A 22,286-nucleotide genomic window follows, 5' to 3' on the forward strand; every position below is an offset into this window, starting at 1 on the left:
GTGTAATGTACAAGTGTCACCAGAGGCCGAGGCCGAGGCCGGCGCCCCCCGCACCGCCGCTCGGGCGCTGGTTCGGGACCTCTGGGGGGCCGGGGGCCCCGGCGGCGGCCCTGCCTCTGCTGGGGGCCTGACACAGTGGGAGGGGGACAGAGATCCCCAGGGAGGACGCGAGAAACCAACCTCACACAACGGGCGAGGGGCCCCGGCCCCCCAGGCTCCCGGCACTGGCACAGGACGGGCCTCAGGCCCCCTGGGGCGCACACCACCGTCCCCGCCCTCGGGTCCGGGGCCCTTGGGGTCCCAGATGCGGGGGGGGGGGGGGGGGGCGGGGCGCTGGCGCTCCAGCCAGGCTTTGGCTGTGAGGTGCTTGGCACACTTCTCCCTCCGGAAAGAATACTTCGGGCGCCCAGGCCCGCATGCTCCTGTCACCGCCCCCCAGGGCCAAAGACATGGAGATGCCCACCTGCGAGGACCCCAAGTTCCCCCGGCAGGCCCACCGCCAGCAGCACCATCTGCTCTGGCACGGAGGGTGCGCCCGGAGGCTGCGGCACACGCCCTCTCGTGTAGACACTTGGCACAAGGGCCCTTTGGGTAGAGACCCCAAGGGGAAACTGGCACAGAAAGCTGCCCCCCCCACCATTCTGCCCCCACAGAGGGCTGATGGCCAGGAATGTAGCCGCCCCACCCCAGAGAGGCTCCCTGTGGTGGCCACAGAACCCCTCCCGGCTCGGGCCCCCCTCAGCAGCAGGGCCTGTGCGTCAGGAGAGCGGAGGGAGGCGGCCGGACACACGGGACCAGCATCCGGGTGGATCCCGACTTGTTTCCACTGTGTTGCCGGCCCAAACACGCAGCGGCCGACGGCGACCATGCAGCGTCCAGATGTGGTGGGCGGGTCCAAGGCATCACTGGCAGTTCATTCCCGCTACGTTGTGCAAATCAAAACAAAACAAAACAAACCCACAGAAAAACACTGTAGTGCTCAGTCCACATCGGATGAAAACGCCACTGCCCCCAATAAGCAGCCCCCGCTTGTTCCCACCCCCACAGCCCCTCGGAAGGAGGGGGCCCAGGCAAGGCCCGTGGCTCTGGCTCAGTGCGCGGCCGTGGACGTGGCCAGGCCTGGAAGCCACCCGGGGCCGCGGTGCCCGCTCCCGCCGGCCCTCCGTGGCTCTGGGCAAAGTGCGCTTCGTGCTGCGTGCTCACCTCCCGGGGGCGGGGGACGACAGGGGGTTTGGGGGCAGAAGGGATAGGAGTGGGAGTGAGGCCTTGCGCCTGGGGCCATGCCTGGTACCACCACAGCGGGCGACTCCCCTCTCTGCCTCTCGGGGACACACCTGAGAATATTCTGAAAACGTCCCCACCCCACCCCCACGATTTTCAAATCGGTTTCCAAACAGAACAAATCAAAAGCGACTCCCAATCCCAGAGGCCCTGCTCCTGGCTCCCCGGGTGTAGCAGGCACCCTCGGCCCCTCGGGGGTGTCTGGGCAGCAGCCTGCGGGAGGCAGGGGAGCCCCCAGGCCCAGGGAGCCCACACACTGCGTTTTGTTTCCTCACCAAAAAAAAAAAGAAAAAAAAAAGGTTAGGCACTTCCCAGGGCGGGCAGCGGGGGGCGCCACCCACCCCCACTTCTTGGAGTCCGGGATGTCAATAACTTAGGGAGCGAGAGGAGAGGTCACAGTCCCCAGCCTTGGCCAGGAGCGCAGGAGGGGGCCGGCGGGTGGCTCTGTCCCCGCTGAGCGCCGGGGGGCCGCCGGCCCGGGCGCGGGGCCTGCAGTGGGGGCGCGGTGCGCTCATGTGTCTCGTCTCTGCTGCTCTTGTCTCCTTTTCCTTCTTTTTCTTTTTTTCCTTTTTTTTTTTTAATAGAAAAAAGCGAGCCACAAGTCAAGGCCAGGAAAAGGCGGCCTCGCCGCTGACACAGGTGAGAAGGTGCACGAGGTGTATAGAAAGAAAGACGTACGTCCCCTGATAACTGTGAAATAAAAACCATTTGTTAAAAATATGAAAACAAAATCAACTCGTCTGCGGGCAGAGCCGGGCGGGCGGGGCGGGCAGAGCCGCGGCGGGCTCGGCACCGGAGGCAGGCCCCCGCCCGGCGGCGGTCCCTGTTCCTGGGCGCGGCGGCGGCGGCCGGGTCAGACCAGGTTGTACTCCTTCAGGTTGAGCTGCAGGATGGTGTCCTTGACGGCCGCGAACACGAAGCGGATGTTCTCCGTGTCGGTGGCGCACGTGAAGTGGGAGTAGATGATCTTGTCGCTGTCGGGGTTCAGGTCCACAAACATCTTCAGGATGAACTCCCGGGCGGCCTGGGCGTCCCGCTGCGGCCCTGGGGAGGCGGAGGCAGCGGCGGGTGAGCAAGGCCGGCCTGCACCTGCCGAGCGAGCGCACCCCCAAGCATGGACACACGACCCCCCCACAGTGTGCACAGACACCTGCCGTGCACACACTGACACTTGCCAGGTGCAGACGACGTCCACTGAGGGTGGGCCCGGTGCCGGCCGAGCAAAGGCAGCTCCTCCTGCCGCCCCTGAGCAACCGGCCCCCCGAGCAACACCACCGGCCTGGAGGCGAGCTGGGGGTCTCCCGAGGTGGCAGCTCGGCCGGCATCAGGCAGCCTCCACTCTGGGCCCTGTTCCCCTTGTGGCCCCTCTGCCTCTCCGCCAGTTGCAGCCCACATCAGACACCCCCACCACCTCCAAACTGCGCCGACCTTCCTGCCCGGCCCCATCTCATCCCATTGTGTTACCACATCCCCCCAAACACCACTACTGAATGTACACAGGTGCCCACACGCACACGCACACGGCCCTACGCTCCCCTGTGCACACCACACATGGGCACAGCTGCTGTCTCCCGGGGCCACAGCCAGGTCCCCGATGCTCCTCCACCAGCTGGGACCGAGCTGCCAGGGAGGCAGTGGCCAGGCCCAGACTGCCCCAGGGTCCTGTGTCCCGAGAGACAGCAGCTGCAGCTGGTGCTCACATGGGAGGGGGGCCAGAAAGGAGGTGAGGATGGTCAGCGCTCAGCCTTCTGTAGAGCTCAAGCTAAGTGGGGAGCAGAAGAGGGTCCCGGCTCACCCACTCATTCCCAGGGCCTCGCTCCTCCCCACTCAGGCTGTAGGCAAACAGGGGGCCAGGTCTGGGGGGCAGTGTCTCCGTGCATCCCCCCTGGGGCTGTGCACACACCACCAGGCATCCCCTCCCTGAGAGGACACTCTCCCTTGGGACACAAGGGCCCCTCCATTGGTCAAAGGCTGGGGGACCGTGAAGCCATCAGCGCTCCAGGAAGCTCCCCGGCCTACACTGTGCCTCCATCAGGGCGTGCGTGAAACGCCCTCCTCACCCCAGCCGCCAAATCACAAAGACATGGAGGCCCAGGAAGCATGAGGGATGTGCTGGAGGCGCCTGGCCCTCCCCACCAGGACACGGGTGCAGAGGGGCAGGGACCCCACTCTCTGCTCTAGCCTCCCCACCCATCCCTCCATCCTGGCTTACCATCGAACTCGGGGAAGTAGTCCACCAGGTGGGAGTGCAGAATTTTATCCTCCAGCAGGTCCTTCTTGTTGAGGAAGAGGATGACCGAGGAGTTCTGGAACCAGGGGTAGGTGATGATGGTCCGGAAGAGGGCTTTGCTCTCCTCCATGCGGTTCTGTGGGAAGAAGGAGGTGGGAGGATGGAGGATGGAAGATGGAAGGGGGGTCCCCCCAGGGCCCCAACCCACACAGCATCAGGAGGACCCAGAGGTGCAGGGTGGGAAGAACACAGAGAAAGGTGCCTCACCTCGTTGTCCGACTCCACCAGCACTTGGTCATATTCACTTAGGGCTACAAGGAACATGATGGACGTCACATTCTCAAAGCAGTGGATCCACTTCCTCCGCTCTGACCTCTGTCCTCCCACATCCACCATCCTACAGGAAACAGGAACCCCATAGGGCTCAGCACCAGGGTCCCTCTGACAAAACCCTTCCACCAGCATGGCCCAGAGACCTGCCAGGGCCCCCAACACTCGTTGGAGCCAGGGGAGCCCCTGTCTCTCACATCGGTCAGAGCCAGGAGAACACGATACACACACTGGTGGTGCTGCATCTGCACCTGCCCCTGAAGGAGACATCACGACTATGGGGGTCCCAGAACCCAAGCACTTGTAGGGAGCATGGGACCTAAGACCAATCCTTGGACCTCCTGTCTCCCATCTGGAGACCCACCCTCTCATTTGGGCGACGTGCACAAATGCCCACCAGAGTGCTGTCTGGAACACAGGAAACTGCCTCGGTATCTGCCACAGGGAGACCAAGATATATTGAGGACATCCACGCAGTGGACACGCCTCGGCATTGCAAGGGGGCGGCTCGGAGAGTGACACGCTTCCCCTGTTGCCAGGAGCAACAGCAAGTGGCACAGTTTCCTGTCCTACACAAGAAGCACGTGCAACATAACAGAACTAACAAGAGGCTTCCAGGCACAAGAAAGTAGCTGGTGGAAGGGAGCAGCAGGGTGGAAGGGAGCAGAGGGGTGGAAGGGAGCAATAGGGTAGAAGGGAGCAGCCAGTAGAAGGGAGCAGCTGGTGGAAGGAGAGAAGGAGAGCAGCTGGTAGAAGGAAACAGCCGGTGGAAGGGGAGCAGCAGTGTGGAAGGGAGCAGCCAGTGGAAGGAAGCAGCTGGTAGAAGGGGAACAGCCAGTGGAAGGGAGCAGAAGGGTGGAAGGGAGCTGGTGGAAGGGAGCAGCTGGTGAAAAGGGAGCAGCTGGTGGAGGGGAGCAGCAGTGTGGAAGGGAGCAGCTGGTAGAAGGGAGCAGCTTGTGCAAGGGGAGCAGCCAGCAGAAAGGAGCAGCCGGTGGAAGGGAGCAGCTGGTGGACTCAGCACAGGGGTTTGCCACTGGCTACCTGTGAATTCCCTCAGTTTTCTATGATGAACAAAGATGTCATCATTTAAAAGGACGACGAGCAGGCAAGGACAGTGGCCCTTAGGCCCCGAGAGGGCAGGGGTCCCGCAACTGGGCCCCTCGGGGGCTGCAGGGTCGGGGGGCTAACACTCAGGATATTCCTAGGCACCGCCAACAGAAATGGGGCCGCCTGGCGGAGCTTTCAGAGGAGACTCCAGGAAGCACAGGTGGGTGGGAGACGTGCCAGGATGACACTGAAGGGACAGGAGGGTGGTGACAGCAGGGTGGTGGCTGGCCAAGGGCCCCGTGCGAGGCTGCTAGGCCCAGAGCGACAGCTGTGGCCTGTCTGGGGAATGCCATCGGGGCCGACGGGACCTGGGACCACTGCCCTTCTGGAGCATGAGGCCTCCCCGGTATGGAGTGGGTCTCCACACAAGGCTCCCCGGAACCGGGCCCATCTCGTCACACACTGGGACAGTCAGGGGCCAGGCCACAAGCTCAGTGCCAGCGTCCCAGGCTGCCCCCATGGGTGCACAGCCGCCCCGGAGGGGCACTGCTAAGGAAAGGGTGGGTTGGCAGAGAAACAGCAGTGGCAGGCGGGGGCCCGCGACAGAGCAGAGCGCAGACCGGGGAGGAGGCACCGGGGAGGTGGGGACAGGTTTCCAGGCAGAGGACACGGCAGAGAGAGGTTGTGGCGTGGTCAGGCTGAGGTCACGAGACGCCCTGCAGAGGGGGCTGGGGGGCACTGGAATCCAGAGGCTACAGTCCCATCAGGAGTCCCATTAAAAAAGAAAGAAAACTAACACCTTGAACCCTCACCCGGAAAATGTGCCATCAGACCGCGCAGGGTGGAGGCCGCCAGCCGCCGAGGGCTCCCGACAGAGCCCGGGGGGCGAGAGAGAGTGCGCAGAGGGCAGGGAGGGGTGAGGGCTGGCGGCGCCCCCACTCTCTCCTCGGAGGGGTCCCTTGCCCAGGTGGGTCTCGGGCCAAAGAGCACCCCAAAGCACACCTAGCGGTCCCCTCAGGTGCTCCTCAGAGCTAGCGCTCTGAGGCCAAGGAGCAGAAGGCCACAGCCAGTGACAACTGCCACAGCTGACTAGGTCTTTGGGACGCCCGCCCTGGGCGGCATCACCTCCTTCCCCAGCGTGAGCCTACGCAAGAGGAGCAGAGGGCATCACCACAGGGTGGGGGCGGCGCGGGGGGGGCTCCCAGCGGCAGACAGCCCCCCCGCCCCCGGCCCTCGGAGCGCTGGGCTGAGCGGTGTCTTCCAAGTTCAGTGCATCCAGAACCTGCAGACGTGACCTGCCTCGGGAGCAGGTTCACTGTAGATGTCATCAGTTAGGATGAGGTCACGTCAGAATGGAGTGGCCCTATCCCGTCACCAGTGTCCTTACAAAGAGAGGACGTCTGGACATGGACACAAGGGGGACAGGCCACGTGACCACGGAGGCAGAGATGGGGCGACGCGTCTACAAGCCGAGGGACGCCCAGGATGGCCGAGGACCCCCGGGAGCCCGGAGGCACAGGGGACAGACGCCTCCTCCCAGCCCTGCCCACAGCGATCCTCGGCCGCCCGCCTCCGGAGCCGGGAGAGAAGTCAGACCTGTGGCTTGAAAGCGCCCACGAGCGGTCCTCTGTCGCGGCAGCCCCAGGAGACACACGCTCGCCCTTGCCGCTTGGCAGCTCTAGGTACACCGTGACCTCGCGGAGTGACGGGCCGTTCCTCAAGGATGGCACCACATCTACTCCGGCCGCACAACTGGGAGGACTGGGCCCCCAGGGAGAACCCCCCCATTCTGCCAATGTGCCACCAGCCACCGTGGGCCCCAGCACCGGAGCCCGGGAACCATCTGTCACCCGGCTCTCGGCACAGGCCCCCAGGGCCGTCAGGACCTCTCCACCGCCCCACAGCCCACCCAGCTCTGGCCGCACCTCCAGACCACCTACCCCATCTACACGGGCACCCTCCCTCCTCCACGGCCCCGTCACAGAGGCCCCCCGCGTACCACTACTGGGACGTGGCTCACCCCGAAACTCGGTGGCAGTTATTTATAAGCCTTCTCCCATCCTGGGTTGAAAGCTTCCCAAGAGCAAAGACTGGGACTGGGTGAACCACTGCTGTCCTCACAGCAGGCGCAAAGGTGCTGGGGTGTGAGCGGCCCCCACTACAGCGCATGGAGCCGCCCTGGGGCACCAGGGCACAGGTACCTGAAGATGATGTTCTCCAGGTCGAAAGGGTACTCAATGATGCCAGTGGTGGGCACTCGGACCCGCAGCACGTCCTGCTGGGTGGGCAGGTAGCCCGAGGTGGCGATGCGGTCCACGTCGGCCAGGTAGCTGCAATACAGCAGGGACAGGGCTGCTCAGGTCAGCATGCAAGGCAGGGAGGGGACAGCCCGGCCACCACGGTCCCCCTATGCAGCCGGAACAGGCCTGGCACCGTGCGTCAGCAACAGGGGCACAGCGGCTCCAAAGACTCGGGACGAGGCGGACCTGAGATGGGACAGAGGCCTCCTCGCCCCTGACTGGGCTCTCAGGGCACAGGGAGCCACAGGACAGATGTTAGGTCGGCGCTGGGGTCCTCGCTCCTAGAGCTGCCCCAGAACGCCTGCTGCGGCGGGAGGAAGGGGACTGGCCAGGCCCCAAACGAACCGTCTCATTTTAGCACAGGGGCAGAGTCCACGGCAGGTGCTCCACGGCCCTCCGGCCCGGCCAGGCGCCTGCCGTGAGCATCTCCCGCCACTCCGGCCATCTGTCCCGAGCAGCAAGCCAGCATCGGCCTGTGCGCCCGAGAGCCCCTGCGCCACAGCCCCCGTGCGACAGCCCCACGCGGCCTGGCTGGGGCCCGAGGGGCGGGCGCCCTACTCACTACTTAGCGGAGTCCGAGAGCTGATATTCCCGCCTCCGGTCGTAGCACTCCTGAATGCCAGGGTCGTCCCACAGGGTCTTGATGGCGTGGACATACCGGTGCTCGAAGGTCGTCACCTTCTCCACATCTACCTCGCGGATGAGGAGCGCGTTGGCCTGGAGCCGGGCAGGGAGAACATGGGCTCGTCAGGGGCTGGGCCCCGGGGGTGCCTGACGGGGTGGGGACCACTGACCCCGTCAGGCACGAGCTCAAGTCAAGAAGGAGCCCAGTGAGCAACAGTGGCCGTCCCTCGGGGCGGGGTCCCCCGAGCAAAGCCCGAGAACCGGGCAGCTCTGGGGCTAGGCCCTGCCCGGTGCAATGGGTCCCAGTGTTGGGGTGCTGCTCTGGGGGGGCAGGAGGTGGGACCGGAAGCAAAATCGAGCAGCAGGCTCTTTAAAAAGTGGCCCAGGGGGCAGCCCCGGGGGCTCAGCGTTTAGCGGTGCCTTCAGCCCAGGGCGCGATCCTGGAGACCCGGATGGAGTCCCGCATCGGGCTCCCTGCATGGAGCCGGCTTCTCCCTCTGCCTGTGTCTCTGCCCCTCTTTCTGTGGCTCTCATGAATAAATTTTTTAAAAAAAATTTAAAAAGGGGCCCAGGGCTGGACCCAGAAGAGAACACACAGAGCAATGGAACACACACCCCGGCCAGCTGCTCCCCGTCCCCATCTCACCGACGAGGCGAGGGCGTCACCTCAGAAGTCTGTGTGCTCTGCACCCCCTTCCCGGCACAGGGCTCCCAAAACCCCAGTGATCTCTGAGGGAGAGTGGGTGGGGGGGCGGGACACCAGCCAGAGGCAGCCCCCAGGGGAGGGGGCGGGAGGGGCTGCAGGTGAACTGTCACCAGCAGCGTGATGGAGCCCCCGAGACCCTGTGACCCGCGTGGCCTGGAGACCCGCTGGCTCCTCAGGAACCAGGCCCTGGGCGATGCTCCAGACACAGACACACACACACACACACACACACACACACACACACACACCCCGGGCACACGACTCTGGAGCCTCTGCATTTCTCCTCCAGCCACTCCGTGTGCCCGCACCAGCCACCAGCTGAGGGACTGGGGAGGACACACCCGGGCAGAAGCCTAAATGGGGACTAAGGGAGCCCTACTCTGGGCTCTGAAAGCCAGCAGGCTCCTCCTGGGCTGGGGAGCCGCCTCCGAGTGGTGCTCTCCTCCCCCCACAGCCGTGGCCTGCAGCCCTCGGCGGCCCCTCCGTCTGCCCCTCCGTCTGCCCTAGAGAAGCAGACAGCAGCCCCGGAAAACCCCACTGCCGATGCGTGAGGATCATGGATCCGTGAGCTGCTTCTACAAAAGCCCAGACTGTAGTATTTCCAGGGTTGCGGCCCATCCCTGCCGCTGTAGCAAGGATGATACGTGAGTAGGCGCAACCCGTACCAATAAAACTCTATTTACAAAAGCGGGCACAGTTGGCGACCGTTGTTCTAGGTGCTGACGGACATCGATGGTCCAAACGCCGGCCCAGCTAGACCACGTGGGCTGGATGCTGGGGAGGGCCTCAGTGGAGCAGACCATACAAACCCAGACTCAGAGCACAAGGGGCTCCAGCAGGCCCCCCGACCCAAGGCCAGGCCATACGGGGTCCCTGATCATCTGAGAACTGGGGTAAAGGGGGGCAGGTGCCAATCGGAGACGCAGCAGCATCTGGCCGACTGACCTTGTTAAGCCTCAGAGCAACCGGATGCACTTAAACCACACTGCATAAACATGGACTCCGGTGCCTTGTGCTAGCCCAGGGCAAACTTCCGGGGTCCAATAAGAACCCCCAATAATTCTTTTTTTTTTTTTTAACTTTTATTTATTTATGATAGTCACACAGAGAGAGAGAGAGAGAGGCAGAGACACAGGCAGAGGGAGAAGCAGGCTCCATGCACCGGGAGCCTGACGTGGGATTCGATCCCGGGTCTCCAGGATCGCGCCCTGGGCCAAAGGCAGGCGCCAAACCGCTGCGCCACCCAGGGATCCCAGCCCCCAATACTTCTACAAAAGGAAAGCCAAGGGAGGCCACCATTGAGAGCCCACTGGTGCACGGGTGGGGGCTGCTGCAGCAAGGGTGAGCCAGCAGCTCCTCCCAAGGGCAGACCTCAAGCAGCCCTGTGACCCCCTCCACCCCCCGGTCACCTGGGAACACAGCCTGGAGAGTGACAACAGGTGCACACAGAACCTGCTCATGACTGTTACAGCAGCATGACTCACATGCCCCAAACACTGGAAACACCCCAGGTGGCCATCAGTAGATGAGTGGACACACACACTGTGTCCCTCAACCACGGGCACATCCCCCAGCTGCAAACAAGGGCGAGGCGCCCACTCGCCACCCCAGGGATGGACCCTGAGCCCATGACGCTCAGGGAGGGAACCAGACACAAGAGGCCCCACGGGGTGTGAGTCCACGTGTGTGACACGTCCAGGACGGGCTGCTGCATGGATGGGGAGGGAGCTTGGGGGGGCCAGGATGGAGGGGGGGCGACGGCTGATGGGGACGGGGTTGCCTTTTAGGTGATGAGAATGTCCCCAGACTAGACACTGGTGGTGGCTGCACAGCTGCGTGTGTCAGAAAGCACTGAACTGCACGCTTTAAGGGGACACCTGCCCGGTGAGTGAATTTGGTCTCAACAAGCCATCACTAAAGAAAAAGGAAAGGAAGCGCCCCACCCCCGGGCTCCCCCAGAGCATCGGATGCGGTGTGTGCGGGGCCTGCGGGACGCTGGGCCGACCGAGGGCCGGGAGCTTGTACTGCGCACCCTGGGCCAGCTTCCGCCATAGGACGGGGTGCTGGGGGCGCTGGGGGCCACCCCGCGGGAGGGCTGAGGCATGGCAGGACACACCAGGCGCAGGGGCTGGAGGCGGCAGGTCCTGACCTGACGGGGAGGGGAGCCAGGCCATGCTGCATCCCCTGCACCTGCTGCCATGGCAGCGACCCCCCGACGGCACCCAGGCCTCACCTTGTTCTGCTCGTACTTGTACAGGATCTTTAGCGTCTCCATGGCGCGGATCATGGCCTGCATGGCGGTGAAGATGTTCTGGTACACGAGCTTGGTGAAGCCCCGCTTGTCCTCTTCCGAGTAGCCTGCGCCATGGATGATCCGCATCTGCTTGATGAACGTGCTCTTGCCGCTCTCGCCCGTACCTGCAGAGCAGGGCGCGTGAGCACAAGGCGGGGCCCAGGCCTGTGGCCCCAACGCCGAGGGTCGTGGGGGGGTGAGAGGGGTCAGAGCTCAAGAACTCAGCCGTCAGACGGGGTGTGGGACACAGCTGGCCAGCGGGCGGCCACTCTGCGAGGGGCGTCCCCTGTGTTACCTGGGTCATGCACCCAGGCATACGACCCTCTACAGGATGGGAAACTGAGGCTCAGCGTGGGGAGCTGTGGTGTCTGCAGGGCACCTGGCACCAAGCCCAACGCAGGCGGGAACTCCAAGCGTCCTGTCTAGCCACACAGCAGGTGAGCGGCCCCTACGCGCACCAAGTAGCCCCGAGGCTGCCGAGAGGCCCAGACCGTGAGCCTCCGCCGGGTGCCACTGCCTCCGTGACCACTCAGGCGGACCACCTACAGCTCCTCTAGGCCCCACACGGCGCACCCCACACGCGGCACCAGCCCCGTAGGAGGCTGGTGGGAAGCCACCTTCCCACGCCCACTGGGGACACCAAGCTTAACTTGACGTCTCTGTGAACCCCCAAACCACACTCCTCTCCTGGGGGACCCCCCAGGCCCAATCTTCCTCTGGGGCAAGGGTTTGGTATCTGTATGGCGGCCAGAGTGGTCTGAGGACGGAATCTGTCCCCACAATGATCCCCAAAAGCTCCTTCCCCAGTAGCAGTGAACTCGTAAACCCCCACTCAGCATCACGCCACCTGCTGAGCACTCCACACTCAGCCAAAGTGACCGCAGCACCTGGACCAGTCCAAGCCCCATGGCCCACGCCCACGCAGACGGCCCCCAGGTCCCCCTCAGCCCGGGCGTCCACTGCTGTCACCCCGGCCCACTGCCCTGGCACACATAACATGACACCTACGCGTCTCCCTTCCCCTCCGCAAGCGCTGAGGGGATGCGGGGCTCAGCGGGCTCTCCCAGGGCAGCATGCTGACCCCCACCTCAGCCTCGAGGGATCCAAAGGATCAGAGAGTCACCTGGAAGGCCATCCAGACAGGGGCACGGGGCCACGGCGCCCTCATCCCCGCTCCACCTGAGCCGCGAGCAGCACGTTCTGCTCCCGCTCCAGCCCGCTTGGCCCAGCGCGGCCCCGGGTCCCCTCGGGCGACAGTCTCTCCCGCCAAGCAGCGGGCCTGCCTCCTCCGCTGGCTCAGCCCCCACACACGGCCAGCAGCTGGGGAGGGGATGCCCGCAAACCTCGCCTCACCCCCGCAAAGGCTGGAGACCATCCCCTCCCAGGAGCATAAGCTGGACTCGGCCACTCGCTTCCAGCCAAGAGTAGGGCAGAGGATGGGGTGTCACCTCCGAGACCAGGTCATGAGGGGCACAGCGGGTTGCTCCACACTGGCGGAGGGGGACAGCAGCGGACACCGCCACGCCGGGAGGACACTCACGAGTGCCGGGGAGAGGCCGAGGCAGGAACGGGCTCCTCCAGCCTCGGCTGACATGTGCTCCGCAGCCTCGTGAGGACCCCCAGCTGCACGGCCAGACTCCTGACCCCGCGGGGTGATAGCCTGTCGCATGAGGCCACGTCATGGGGTGACGTCACTACACGGCGAGAGAGCCTCCGAGTGTAAGAGCGCACTGCCCCCAGCGGCCGCCTGGTGCCCCCACAGACTGAAGCCCCGGAGCCTCCTCCCAGGGCCCAGAACCCCCAGCCCTGCCCCTGCGGCTCCACCACCGGGTCCCCCCACGTCCATACACTGGCTGAGCGGTGTCCCCAGGCAGATACCACCCACTCACACCCGCGACGTGGCCTGTGCTCCAGAAAGCTCCAGCGCCCCACAGGCGGGCACCCTTCCCACGCTCGGACCCACGACTGCAGCCCGAGTGGGGAGCCTCCCTGCCGGGGTTTACGGCTGGCCTCCTTGATGGACCGGGGCCTCGAGACGTGTCCACGCTGTCCCGCAGTCCGGAGGCCCTCGGCCGCATCCGAGGGGCTGACCACACTCGAGGAGACCCGAGCCACAACCCCACGTCACGAAGCAGGGGCCTTGGCTGCAGCACCTTTCTGGTACTTTTGCCAACTGCCGCGGATCCTTCCAGATGAATAAAACGACCATGGGTCCATCTTCAAGGAAGGCGGTTACCTTCACGCCGTCCCCCATCCTTCCAATTTCAAACAACTCCCCTCTGCCACAAACGTGACAAGAGGCCACCTGCTCCCTGCGACCGACACCCGGGGAGCTCCGGGGCCAGGAGAGTGCGAGGCCGTGCGCACGCTGCGGGCGGGGCATGCGCACTCGCCGCGCAATTTCTGATGTGGTTCCCCTGACCAGGGTCTGCCCCTGGGTGCTGCTGACACCAGGCGGAGGCACTCTCTGGGGGTGGACCCAGTGAAAATCATGCCAGGGCAGAAAGGGACCCGCCCCATGCCGGCTTTTTAAAAACGAACTCGAGGCAGCTGGGTAGCGCGGCAGGTCACTGTTGGCTTCAGCTGGAGGGATCCAGCCCCGCGCTGGGCTCTGAGCTCTGAGCTCTGAGCTCAGCGTGCCATCAGCTTGAGATTCTCTCTCCGTCTCCCCTTGCCCCTCCCTGTCCCCATCATGTGTGCACACTCTCCTCCTAAGATAAATAAATCTTTAAAAAAAATAATGAAGGCAAAAGAGACCCGGCCCCCCAACCCTGGCCCCCCGGAGCACTCCAGAGGCCGTGCAGACATGCTGAGGGGGGCACCACACACACGGCATCAATCAGCACGACGCATGGCCGCGAGCCCCAGGAGGGGATGGGGGGCATGTCTGTGAGGGGACCCCTCGAGGCTGGGCCAGGGAGCAGCCTCACGTTTGGCTAGACGCCGGGCCACGGCTCAGGGCGTTCCCCTAAAACCAAAGCCTAAAATGTGGGTTCAGCCCCTGGAGATGTCAGGAAGTCCTGAACCCAGGGCATGGCCGAGGTCCCTTGGGTCCCTACCAAACCCCACTAATGCCCCCTCGCAGCCGAGGAGCCACAGCCAAGACCGCAGCCCGGGCTGAGCTCCAGAAGCAGCAAAACCCGCACAAAGAGGCACCGTAATGTGGTGATGGACGTGCTAACTAACCTAAGTGCGCCCATCGCTTCATGCACATCCGTGATCAGATCATCATCAGGCCGGACCCCCTTGACCTTACACACCGTCGGGCAGCCCTGGTGACTCAGCGGTTTGGCGCCGCCTTCAGCCCAGGCCGTGACCTCGGGGTCCTGGGATCGAGTCCCACATCGGGCTCCCTGCGTGGAGCCTGCTTCTCCCTCTGCCTGTGTCTCTGCCTCTCTCTGTGTCTCTCATAAGTAAATAAATAAAATCTTAAAAAAAAAAAAAAAAAAAAACTTACACACTATTAACATCAATCATGTGTTAACAAGGGCCCCCGGGGGGCTCAGTCAGTGAAGTGTCTGCCTTCAGCTCAGGTTGTGACCCCGGGGTCCTGGGATCGAGTCCTGCATGGGGCTCCCTGTTCTGCAAGGGGTCTGCATCCCCCACCCCCCGCCTCTGCCGCTTCCCCTGCTTGTAGTCTCTGTCTCTCTCTCTCTCTCTCTCAAATGATTAAAAAAAAAAAAATCAAAGCCAAGGAGGAGTAGCAAAAAGGAACCACATGGCCCACTGTCTGGTGTGCCTGGGAAATGGGGCGATCAGTGGCCTCCCCTCCCAGGGCCACCAGCACTTTGCCAGGAAGGACAGAGAAAGGCAGGTGTGGAGGCGGTGGGTGCAGGGAGGTGAGGCTGTCGGAGGAAAGTATGCGTGTCTCCCGTGGCGTCTGCACTGGGCCAACGTCGAGAGCAGGAAGCCCGGGGGCCAGGTGCAGAGCCGTCGCGGGCCCTCTGCCCTGGCACACGCCAGGCCCACTGCCCAGGAGGCGCCGGGCCACCACAGCGCCCAGGGGGGAGGCAGGCAAGGGGACCAGGCTCAGGGCAAGGCCGAGCTGGCCAGAGCAACCCAGGTTAGTTTTCCAGATGCCCTTCCTGGGCCAGCTGAGCCGCTGCCATGTCTGTCGCCCGGGAGCTGGGACTCGGGCCCGTGACACAATCCCTGGCCCCGGGAAGCGCTACACACTTGACCCGATGTGCACCTGCCCAGAAGTGCCTCGGGGGCAAGGCCCGCCTGGACCTGTTGGCTGGTCCTCAGCCTCCCACAGGCCCTCTCCTGCCGACCCGCTCAGGCCCTGGGCCCGGTCTCCAGCCTCCAGCGCGGCCTCAACCCTCAGCCACGCTCCCCCTAAAGGGGGCTGGTCTCACAGGCCCTGGCTGCAAAGCCTTTGACGGCTGCCACCGGGAGAGCAGGAGGCCTGCCTCGCTGCACCCACAGAGCCGCCCCAGCACCCCCTCCCGCCCGCCACGCAGGTGCAGCTGCCCTGGCCCCAGGAGCTCAGTTGCCTGCCGGAGCGAAGACCAACATCCCTCCAACGCCCACAGGTGACTTCCAGGGCAGCTTCCCCCAGATGTCCCTCGGGCGCAGGCAGATGCTGACAGCAGTGGCCGGGCCACGGTGCGGAGTGCTCCTCAGCACTGCGAAGAACCCCCGGCAGACGCGCAGCAGCCCGACAGGGCCCAGGGGACCATGCCCAGCGGGAAAACCCAGTGCATGGCACGCAGAGGCCTGGGGGACACGGAGTGGGGGCCAGGGCCGGGGGGCGTGGAGAGAAGGCTGGCAGGAGGGTCCCTGCGGTGAGTAATGAAATCACAGCACCTCCCCAGCGGGAAGCGAGCGGCTCCAGGTCCCGGCCGTGGGAGGCCTCAGGTCCATGTCCGGGGGTCCCCTGGCCGGCCCACTGCTCGTCCTCTCGAGGAGCCACCCCAGCACAACTGGAGCTTCCTTCAGAGAGACTCAATTTCCTGGCTTCCAGACAGTGCCCTACTCGTTCCTCCCCTGTTCCTTGGGGTCTGCTCTTCCCCGTGCGTGCACGCTGCGCGGGGCACAGCCCCCAGGCCCCGCCCCCGCCAGGCCGCTCACAGAAGGCACCACACAAGGCTTTTATGAATGAACAGGATGAACTGGGCTCCGACCCAACATGCTGGCCCCGTCAAGCAGCCCCCGTGGTCCTCCCATCCCCGGGCTGGGCAGGGGGCTCTACTGCTTGTTACTCCAAGAGCGGGGAGCCCCTGGGGAGCGGCCCCACGGGGTCAGATGAGGCAGGCTCCCTCTGGGCGTGTTCTCTCACGTCACCAGCAGGAGGGCCGAGTCCACCCTATGTCCAGCTGAGCCTCGGAAGAGGGGGAAAGCAGAAGCCCGAGTGGGAGGACGACCCGCTGTTCCGCCCTCCCTGGAGGCTGAGATCCAGGAGGGGTGCCGGGGGCAAGGGGCTCCAGGGCAGGAAGGATGGGGCTTGTCTCATGGCCCCAGGACTCCAGGTCGGCCACTGAGTCCTGGGCGCCAGGAGCAGGCAGGCAGGCTGCCCATGATCGGGGGTGACGGCAGTGAAGCCAGGAACCCCCAGCACCCCCCGGGCCCGGGACTCCTGGAAACCCAACAGGGACCTCGCGTGTGTGGACACGTCTGAGATCGAAGATGGACAACGACCTCGCCCCCAGGATGGAGAAAATGTAAAATGGCACCACACACCCCTACTCACTCATTCATTCAGTGACAACTATCACCACGGCCTCTGGGGAGGTGTCAGAGAGCACAGAGGGTCGGGGGCTCCACGGCTTCGGCGGGCGCTCCCACGCTGCCAAGGGAGACAAGCCCAATGCCCGGGCGGTCAGTGGGCCCCCGAGGGGCAGGCACGCACCACCCGCCACTGCGCCACGACGCCCTGAGGCCCAAAGGCGGAACTGGCCGTCCCTGGGGACTAAGGGGGTGTCCTTCAGTCACACTGCTGTCCCCAGCATGCTGAGTCTCACCGTAGGCCCTCCCAGGGCACCCTGATAGTCAGGACGCCGTGAGCCGGGTCCCGCCCGCGCAGCTCACTGACCCGTCCTCCACGGAGGCGCGGATAAGTGGACAGAGGCCGCCAGGGCCTCAGGGGCCCCAGGTGCCTCCGCGGACACTCCTGCCCCAAGGGCCTCGGGAGCAGCCCAAGCCCCCCCCACGGAGCCCCGGCCCCGGGCCAGCCGGCACGAGGGCAGTTCCCGCCGGGCCCCGCCGGAGCACCGGTGTTTACGCTGCGCCCCGTGCACCCAGCACCACCAGCTGCTGGCAGGGAAGGTGACGGGGCGCGAGCGAGGCTCCCCCACCTCTGAGGTCCAAGCTCCGGAGAACTGCACCTGTGAGCCAGGGGCACGGGGACCCGCCGACGGGACGGGGCGGCCGGTGTGGTCGGATACAGACAATGCTGGTGGCGCCCCCCCCACCCCTGCTTCACATCCCCCCCCACCTGACCCTCACGATCATCCTAGGAGACCTCCGTGATTATTTCCACTTCACAGAAGAGAAAACCATGACTTGGGGAGGTCAGACAGGGACAGAAACCCCGCTCTAGCACTTTCCAGCTCGGTCCTGGTGGGGACGTGCACCCCCCAGGGCTGTCGCAGCTGCGTTCACACCCGACTTTGTGCAAAGCATCCAGGAGGGAGAGTAGTGACGAGACAAAACAGCTCCTCTGCCCGCTGAGTGCCCGCCGTGTGCCGAGGGCCTTCATGGCATCCTCACGCTTAATCCTACAAAGTGCTTCAAGCCCCAGGACCTCATCCCACGGGTCGGACAAGGATGTGAGGATGGGAGACACGGCCTCACCCCAAAATGAGCATCGGCTCCACGGGGAGCCCTCAGAACAAGGTCCCCACGCCCACTGGCAGGAGGGCCTCACGAGAAAGGCAACCGTGAGCTGTCCCCTGGAGTCCCCGTCCACTCACAGAGCAGAGGGCAACATGTGTGGTGGCGACAACTTACTCCCATCCTCATTTCTGAGGTTGGCAGCTCTGCCTCATGGGCCAGGGTGGCGGGGACCCAAACGTGGGGAACAAGGAGACCGCAGGGCGGGTGAGCGGCCACACGCGGGACCAGGATGACTGCCCTGATGGCGGACAGAGGACAGATACAGTGGGCACCCAGGAAGACAGAGAGGCTCGGGGCCCTGGGAACTGGGGACACCTGTGAGTGGTGGCACACACTCCCCAAACCTGCATGCCTGAGGCCTGGGATCCCGGTTCCGTGGGCCCTCAGGTGAGCCCGGGTAGCACCCCTCATCGCCCCCGCTGTCAGGGGGCCCGGGGGACCCCAGGCGAGCCAGCCACTGAGGCCGGCTGTCCTCAGGTAACAGGCCCGCACTGCCGGCCCGGACAGCAGCACCCGGACAGCAGCACCCGGCAGGGCACCAGAGATGGGACCACTCCTCCCGACTGAGTCCAGCTCCGTCCACCCCGCCCACCGGGGCTGAACTTTGCACCCAGCACCATCTGGGACACAGAGGGACAAACACCCCCTCCCCCGCCCCGAGTTCTCGTTTGAGCTCCGTTTGAGCTCCGTCTGGCTTCGCTGCACGCCACTCCACACCCGGTGCCACAGGCACCCATGCCTGTGGCCGTGCTCCCGGGGCTGCACGGAGCAGGGCTCCACCACAAAAATATGAAAGTGAAACCTTTTGTGGTTAAATATCTAAGGCAGAACACTTCCTCACGTCCCACCGCAGCGACCAGCCGACCAGCAGGGAGGGAGCAGAGCCTGGACGCTCTGCCATCATCTGTGCGGATGGGAGTTCAGAGGCGGGCCCAGCCGCAGGCCCAGCCCCAGCCCCAGCCCCAGCCCCAGCCACGGGGACACCTGGCGGCCACGCTCCAGGGCCCCACGGTTAGGGGGAGACAGAGCCTCGTCCAGGCACTGGGTCCTCCAGCTACGCGCAGGGAAACAGGGAGAGGGAGGGCTCAGAGCAGTTCTGGGCTCCCGCAGCTCGCCCAGGGGCCGCGCCCAGAGAAAGCAGACCCTTTCGGCAAAAGGAAATTTAAGGGGCATAAGGCACCTCCCGGGGTGGGTCAGGGGTAATCCAGGGGCGCACGAGAGACCACCCACGGGTGCTCCCGCTGTCCCGGGCTGCAGGGGACGCAGCGTGAGGACTCCGCCAGGAGCCAGTGGCCACGCTCCACTCTTCACCTCAAAGCACTGGGAGGCGCGCCCTTCCCACCAGGGCCACCACACCCCAGGCCAGATTCCGGGCCTTTTCACTGCCCTTTGGGGGCCGGCACAGGCGACAGGAAGCCTGTGGAACTGACCGCCCTGCTTTATTTAGAAATCCCAGAGCTGCGCGGGCCGGGCCAGGCCAGCACGCTGCACCTCCAGCAAGCAGGGTTCCCAGGAAAGACCTGGACTTTCAAAGAGGAAACCTGCCCTGAGGAACAGACGAGGGGCCTCCTCCGTGGTTTTCTACCAAGTGACAGGCACACGACAGCAAAGGACTTGCCCAGAAGGTCACGGGAGGCAGAGGCCAGCGGGGCCCGCCTGGGACCCCCGCCCCAAGAGCTCCGAACTGGGTCTGCAGCCCCCTGACCTCGGGGTTCTGTTCCAGCAAACGGGAGAACCATAGCGCATCCTCGGGACGGCGGAGCCCGGGACTGGCAGGGAGCGTGGGCCGCACAGCCGTGCCCTCTACCCCGTGCCCCGGCAGACAAGACGTTAACGAGAACACAGCCTGGAGCAACAGTGCCCATGGAGCCAGAGGCCGGCGCTCCCTACGTCCACGCGCACGTCGGGTACCGGGTGCACACACAGGGCTCTCCGCCGCACGCACGAGAACACCCGCTTCGTAGGCAGTCGTGGAACAGCGGACAAGGCCACTCATGCTGACTACACCCCAGCTCTACCCGTGCACCCGCCGCCGCCGTGTACTGCCCGGGGCACTGGGCGGGGGCAGGTCCCACGGCCGATAACGGGCGATTCTGCCTCCAGGGCACACCAGGCCGTATCTGCGGCCATCCCTGGCGGTCATGACGGGTGATGCTCCTGGCATCGAGTGGGTTGGGCCAGGGATGCTCCTCAGCCTAACCCAGCATGTGCCCTGCACCCCCACCGAGCAGGGACAGCTCCTCCCACCAGACCTTCATTTTGGACCTGCGAGCTCACTCCTTTCTTGTTTTCCCATCTGCCCCCCCATACTGAGAACTTAACGACCCCCTGAAACAGGTGCATGATGCCCCGTGGGGCAGGCGGGGGGCCGGGTGCCTCTCTAGGGTCACACAGGGCGGTGGCGGTGTGGGACTGCAGACAGGTACTCCTGCTGCCGACACCCTCGCCCACAGGCAGGCACCAGACACATTCAGCAGGTGGCCCTGCTGGGTCCCCCAACCCAGGGAGACTGCAGACGCACACCAAGGCTGCAGAACCTCAGCTGCTGCCCTGCCTCCTTGAACCCCATCGTCAATCCAAACCTTGGGTGTTCAGGCCGGGTGGCGGGCGCCCCTGAGGGGTCACGCAGCCCCCAGGCAAAGGCCGGCCGGCAACATCGTCAATGTGACAAGAACTTCTAAAATCCCCCTCCCGTTATGAAGTCTGCGGCACGCTGCAAAACCAGCCTGTGCCGCGCCGCCCCCCCAGACGCCCCTCAGAACCCACTGCACGTCTCCCCCAAGCGCAAAGGCCGCTCCCTGCCTGTCTTTTCTGCAAAGTTGGCCTATTTTGTACCCTCTTCAACAAACCAAAACGTGTCAGTAAAACAAACAGGGAAGGCATTTCAACAAACAGAGGGTCCCGGAGGGCCACTGCAGGCAGGAGAAGCGATGCATGCCCACCAAGACCTGGGGCCTCCCGCCGGGCCACCGCCGGGGCTCCTGCACCCGCAGACCCGGCTCCTCTAAACCGCCCGCCGCCCTTGGAGCGCGCCCCTCCGTGACAGTGCCTCCGCCCGCCCTGGGCCCATCCAAGCTGCCTCGGCCGAAGGCCTTCCAGCGTTCCCTGCAGTGCGGGAATGAAGCGGAGCCCAGGGGCCGGGCAGGGCAAGGGTTTCTGTTTTGTAAACGCCCTGACCTTCCTGCCTCGGGCGGCGGAGTCCTTCCACAGGCCTCCCCTGGGTGACAGCACTTTGCCAACAGCTGGGCAGCCTGGCTCCTTACAACAGGTGTGCCCTGGGGGAGATGGAGACCCGGGCGGACGGGGAGGACCTGGGAGAGCGGCTCCCCCGCGGAGGCAAGAGGAGAGAATTGGCGGAGGGGGGTGAGCGGAGCTGAGCGGAGCTGAGCGGAGCTGAGCTGCGCGGGGAGGACCTGCGAACGCTCCTGCGGGGCCTCCACCCTGGCCTGCGCCTGAAACAGAAGCCCTGAGGGCAGGACAAGGCTGTCTCCGCCCGCGGGCGTGCACCCCACCCCGGAGGGAGCGGGTGGCCGAGGGGGCACAGACTCTGCACGTAGGAGGGCCGGGCCTCGACAGGGGGGGAGCGCGCGGCCAGGGGCGTCCAGGCGGCAGCGCAGGGCCCGGGGCGGCGGCGGCGTGGGGCTGCGGGGCAGGGGCTCCGGGCCGAGGAGGGTGCAGGGGCGCCCCCCGCCAGCCCCGAGCACCCGCAGGGGCGGCCGCCGAGACCCCGGAAGCCGCGCGCGGGCAGCGCCCACCTGGACGGCACCGGCGGGGCGGACCCCCAGCCGGCGGGGGCGGGGGCGGGCGCGGAGGCCCGGCGGGCCCGGCCGCACTCACCGAGCAGCAGCAGCTTGAGCTCGCGCCGGGCGTCGCGCTTGTCCCGCCGCAGCTGCTTCTCGATCTCGGCGTTGATCCGCTTGGACTCCTTCACCTCATCGCTGAGGCAGCACGCCATCATGGACTCCAGAGTCATCGTCCCGGCCCCGGCCGCCCGCCGGCCGCCCCCGCCGCCGCCGCCGCCGCCGCCCCCCTGCCCGGCCCTGGCCCCGGAGCCGCCCCGGCCGCGCCCGCCTGGCCCTCGGCGTTCGGCCCCCCGGGGCCGGCCGGTGCGCCTCGGCCGCCTGCGAGCGCCGGTCCCCGCTCGGCCGCGCACTCCCGCCCAGCCGCCCTGCGCCCGCGCCGCCGCCGCCGCCGCCAACCGCAGCCGCCGCGACCAAGCGACAGCGGTGCGCAACCTAACCCGCGCCGGGACCGCGCCGACGGGCGGGCGGCGCGGCCAATGGGAGGAGGCGGCGGCCCGCGCGCTCGCTGAGGGGGCGGGACTAGCGGCGGCGCTGGGCGGGGCGACGCGCGGGCGGGGCGGGGCCTGTGGCGGCGGGCGCGCCCGCGGGTTAGGTTGCGCCGACGTGGGAAGGGGGACGCGCAGCCGGGAGCCGGGCGGGGCCGCCCGGGATTGTGGGAATGTGGCGGACTCGGCCTGCAGGCTCGGCCCCGCTCGGCCCGGCTCGGCCCCGCTCGGCCCCGCTCGGCTCCGCTCGGCTCCGCTCGGCCCCGCTCGGCCCGGCTCGGCCCCCCGCGAGAGGTGCGGACCCCGCCGCTGCAGCCGCGGGGCTGGCGAGGCTGGGGGAGCTCGGCGCC

General features: G+C 65.7%; 1 protein-coding gene across 1 annotated transcript; it reads right to left on the bottom strand.

The window, feature by feature from the left end:
• Positions 1 to 1,968: 1,968 nt before the first annotated feature.
• GNA11 (G protein subunit alpha 11) lies at positions 1,969 to 21,812 on the bottom strand. Its single transcript, XM_072721854.1, has 7 exons — positions 21,486 to 21,812; positions 10,752 to 10,936; positions 7,751 to 7,905; positions 7,090 to 7,218; positions 3,779 to 3,908; positions 3,494 to 3,647; positions 1,969 to 2,325 (listed from the first exon to the last, which is right to left on the bottom strand). Exons 1-7 carry the CDS (start codon positions 21,619 to 21,621, stop codon positions 2,135 to 2,137), a joined length of 1,080 nt encoding a protein of 359 aa, XP_072577955.1. The 5' UTR covers positions 21,622 to 21,812; the 3' UTR covers positions 1,969 to 2,134.
• Between the last annotated feature and the right edge of the window lie 474 nt (positions 21,813 to 22,286).

This window comes from Vulpes vulpes, chromosome 9, assembly GCF_048418805.1.
Source record: "Vulpes vulpes isolate BD-2025 chromosome 9, VulVul3, whole genome shotgun sequence".
Taxonomy (NCBI): Eukaryota; Metazoa; Chordata; class Mammalia; order Carnivora; family Canidae; genus Vulpes; species Vulpes vulpes.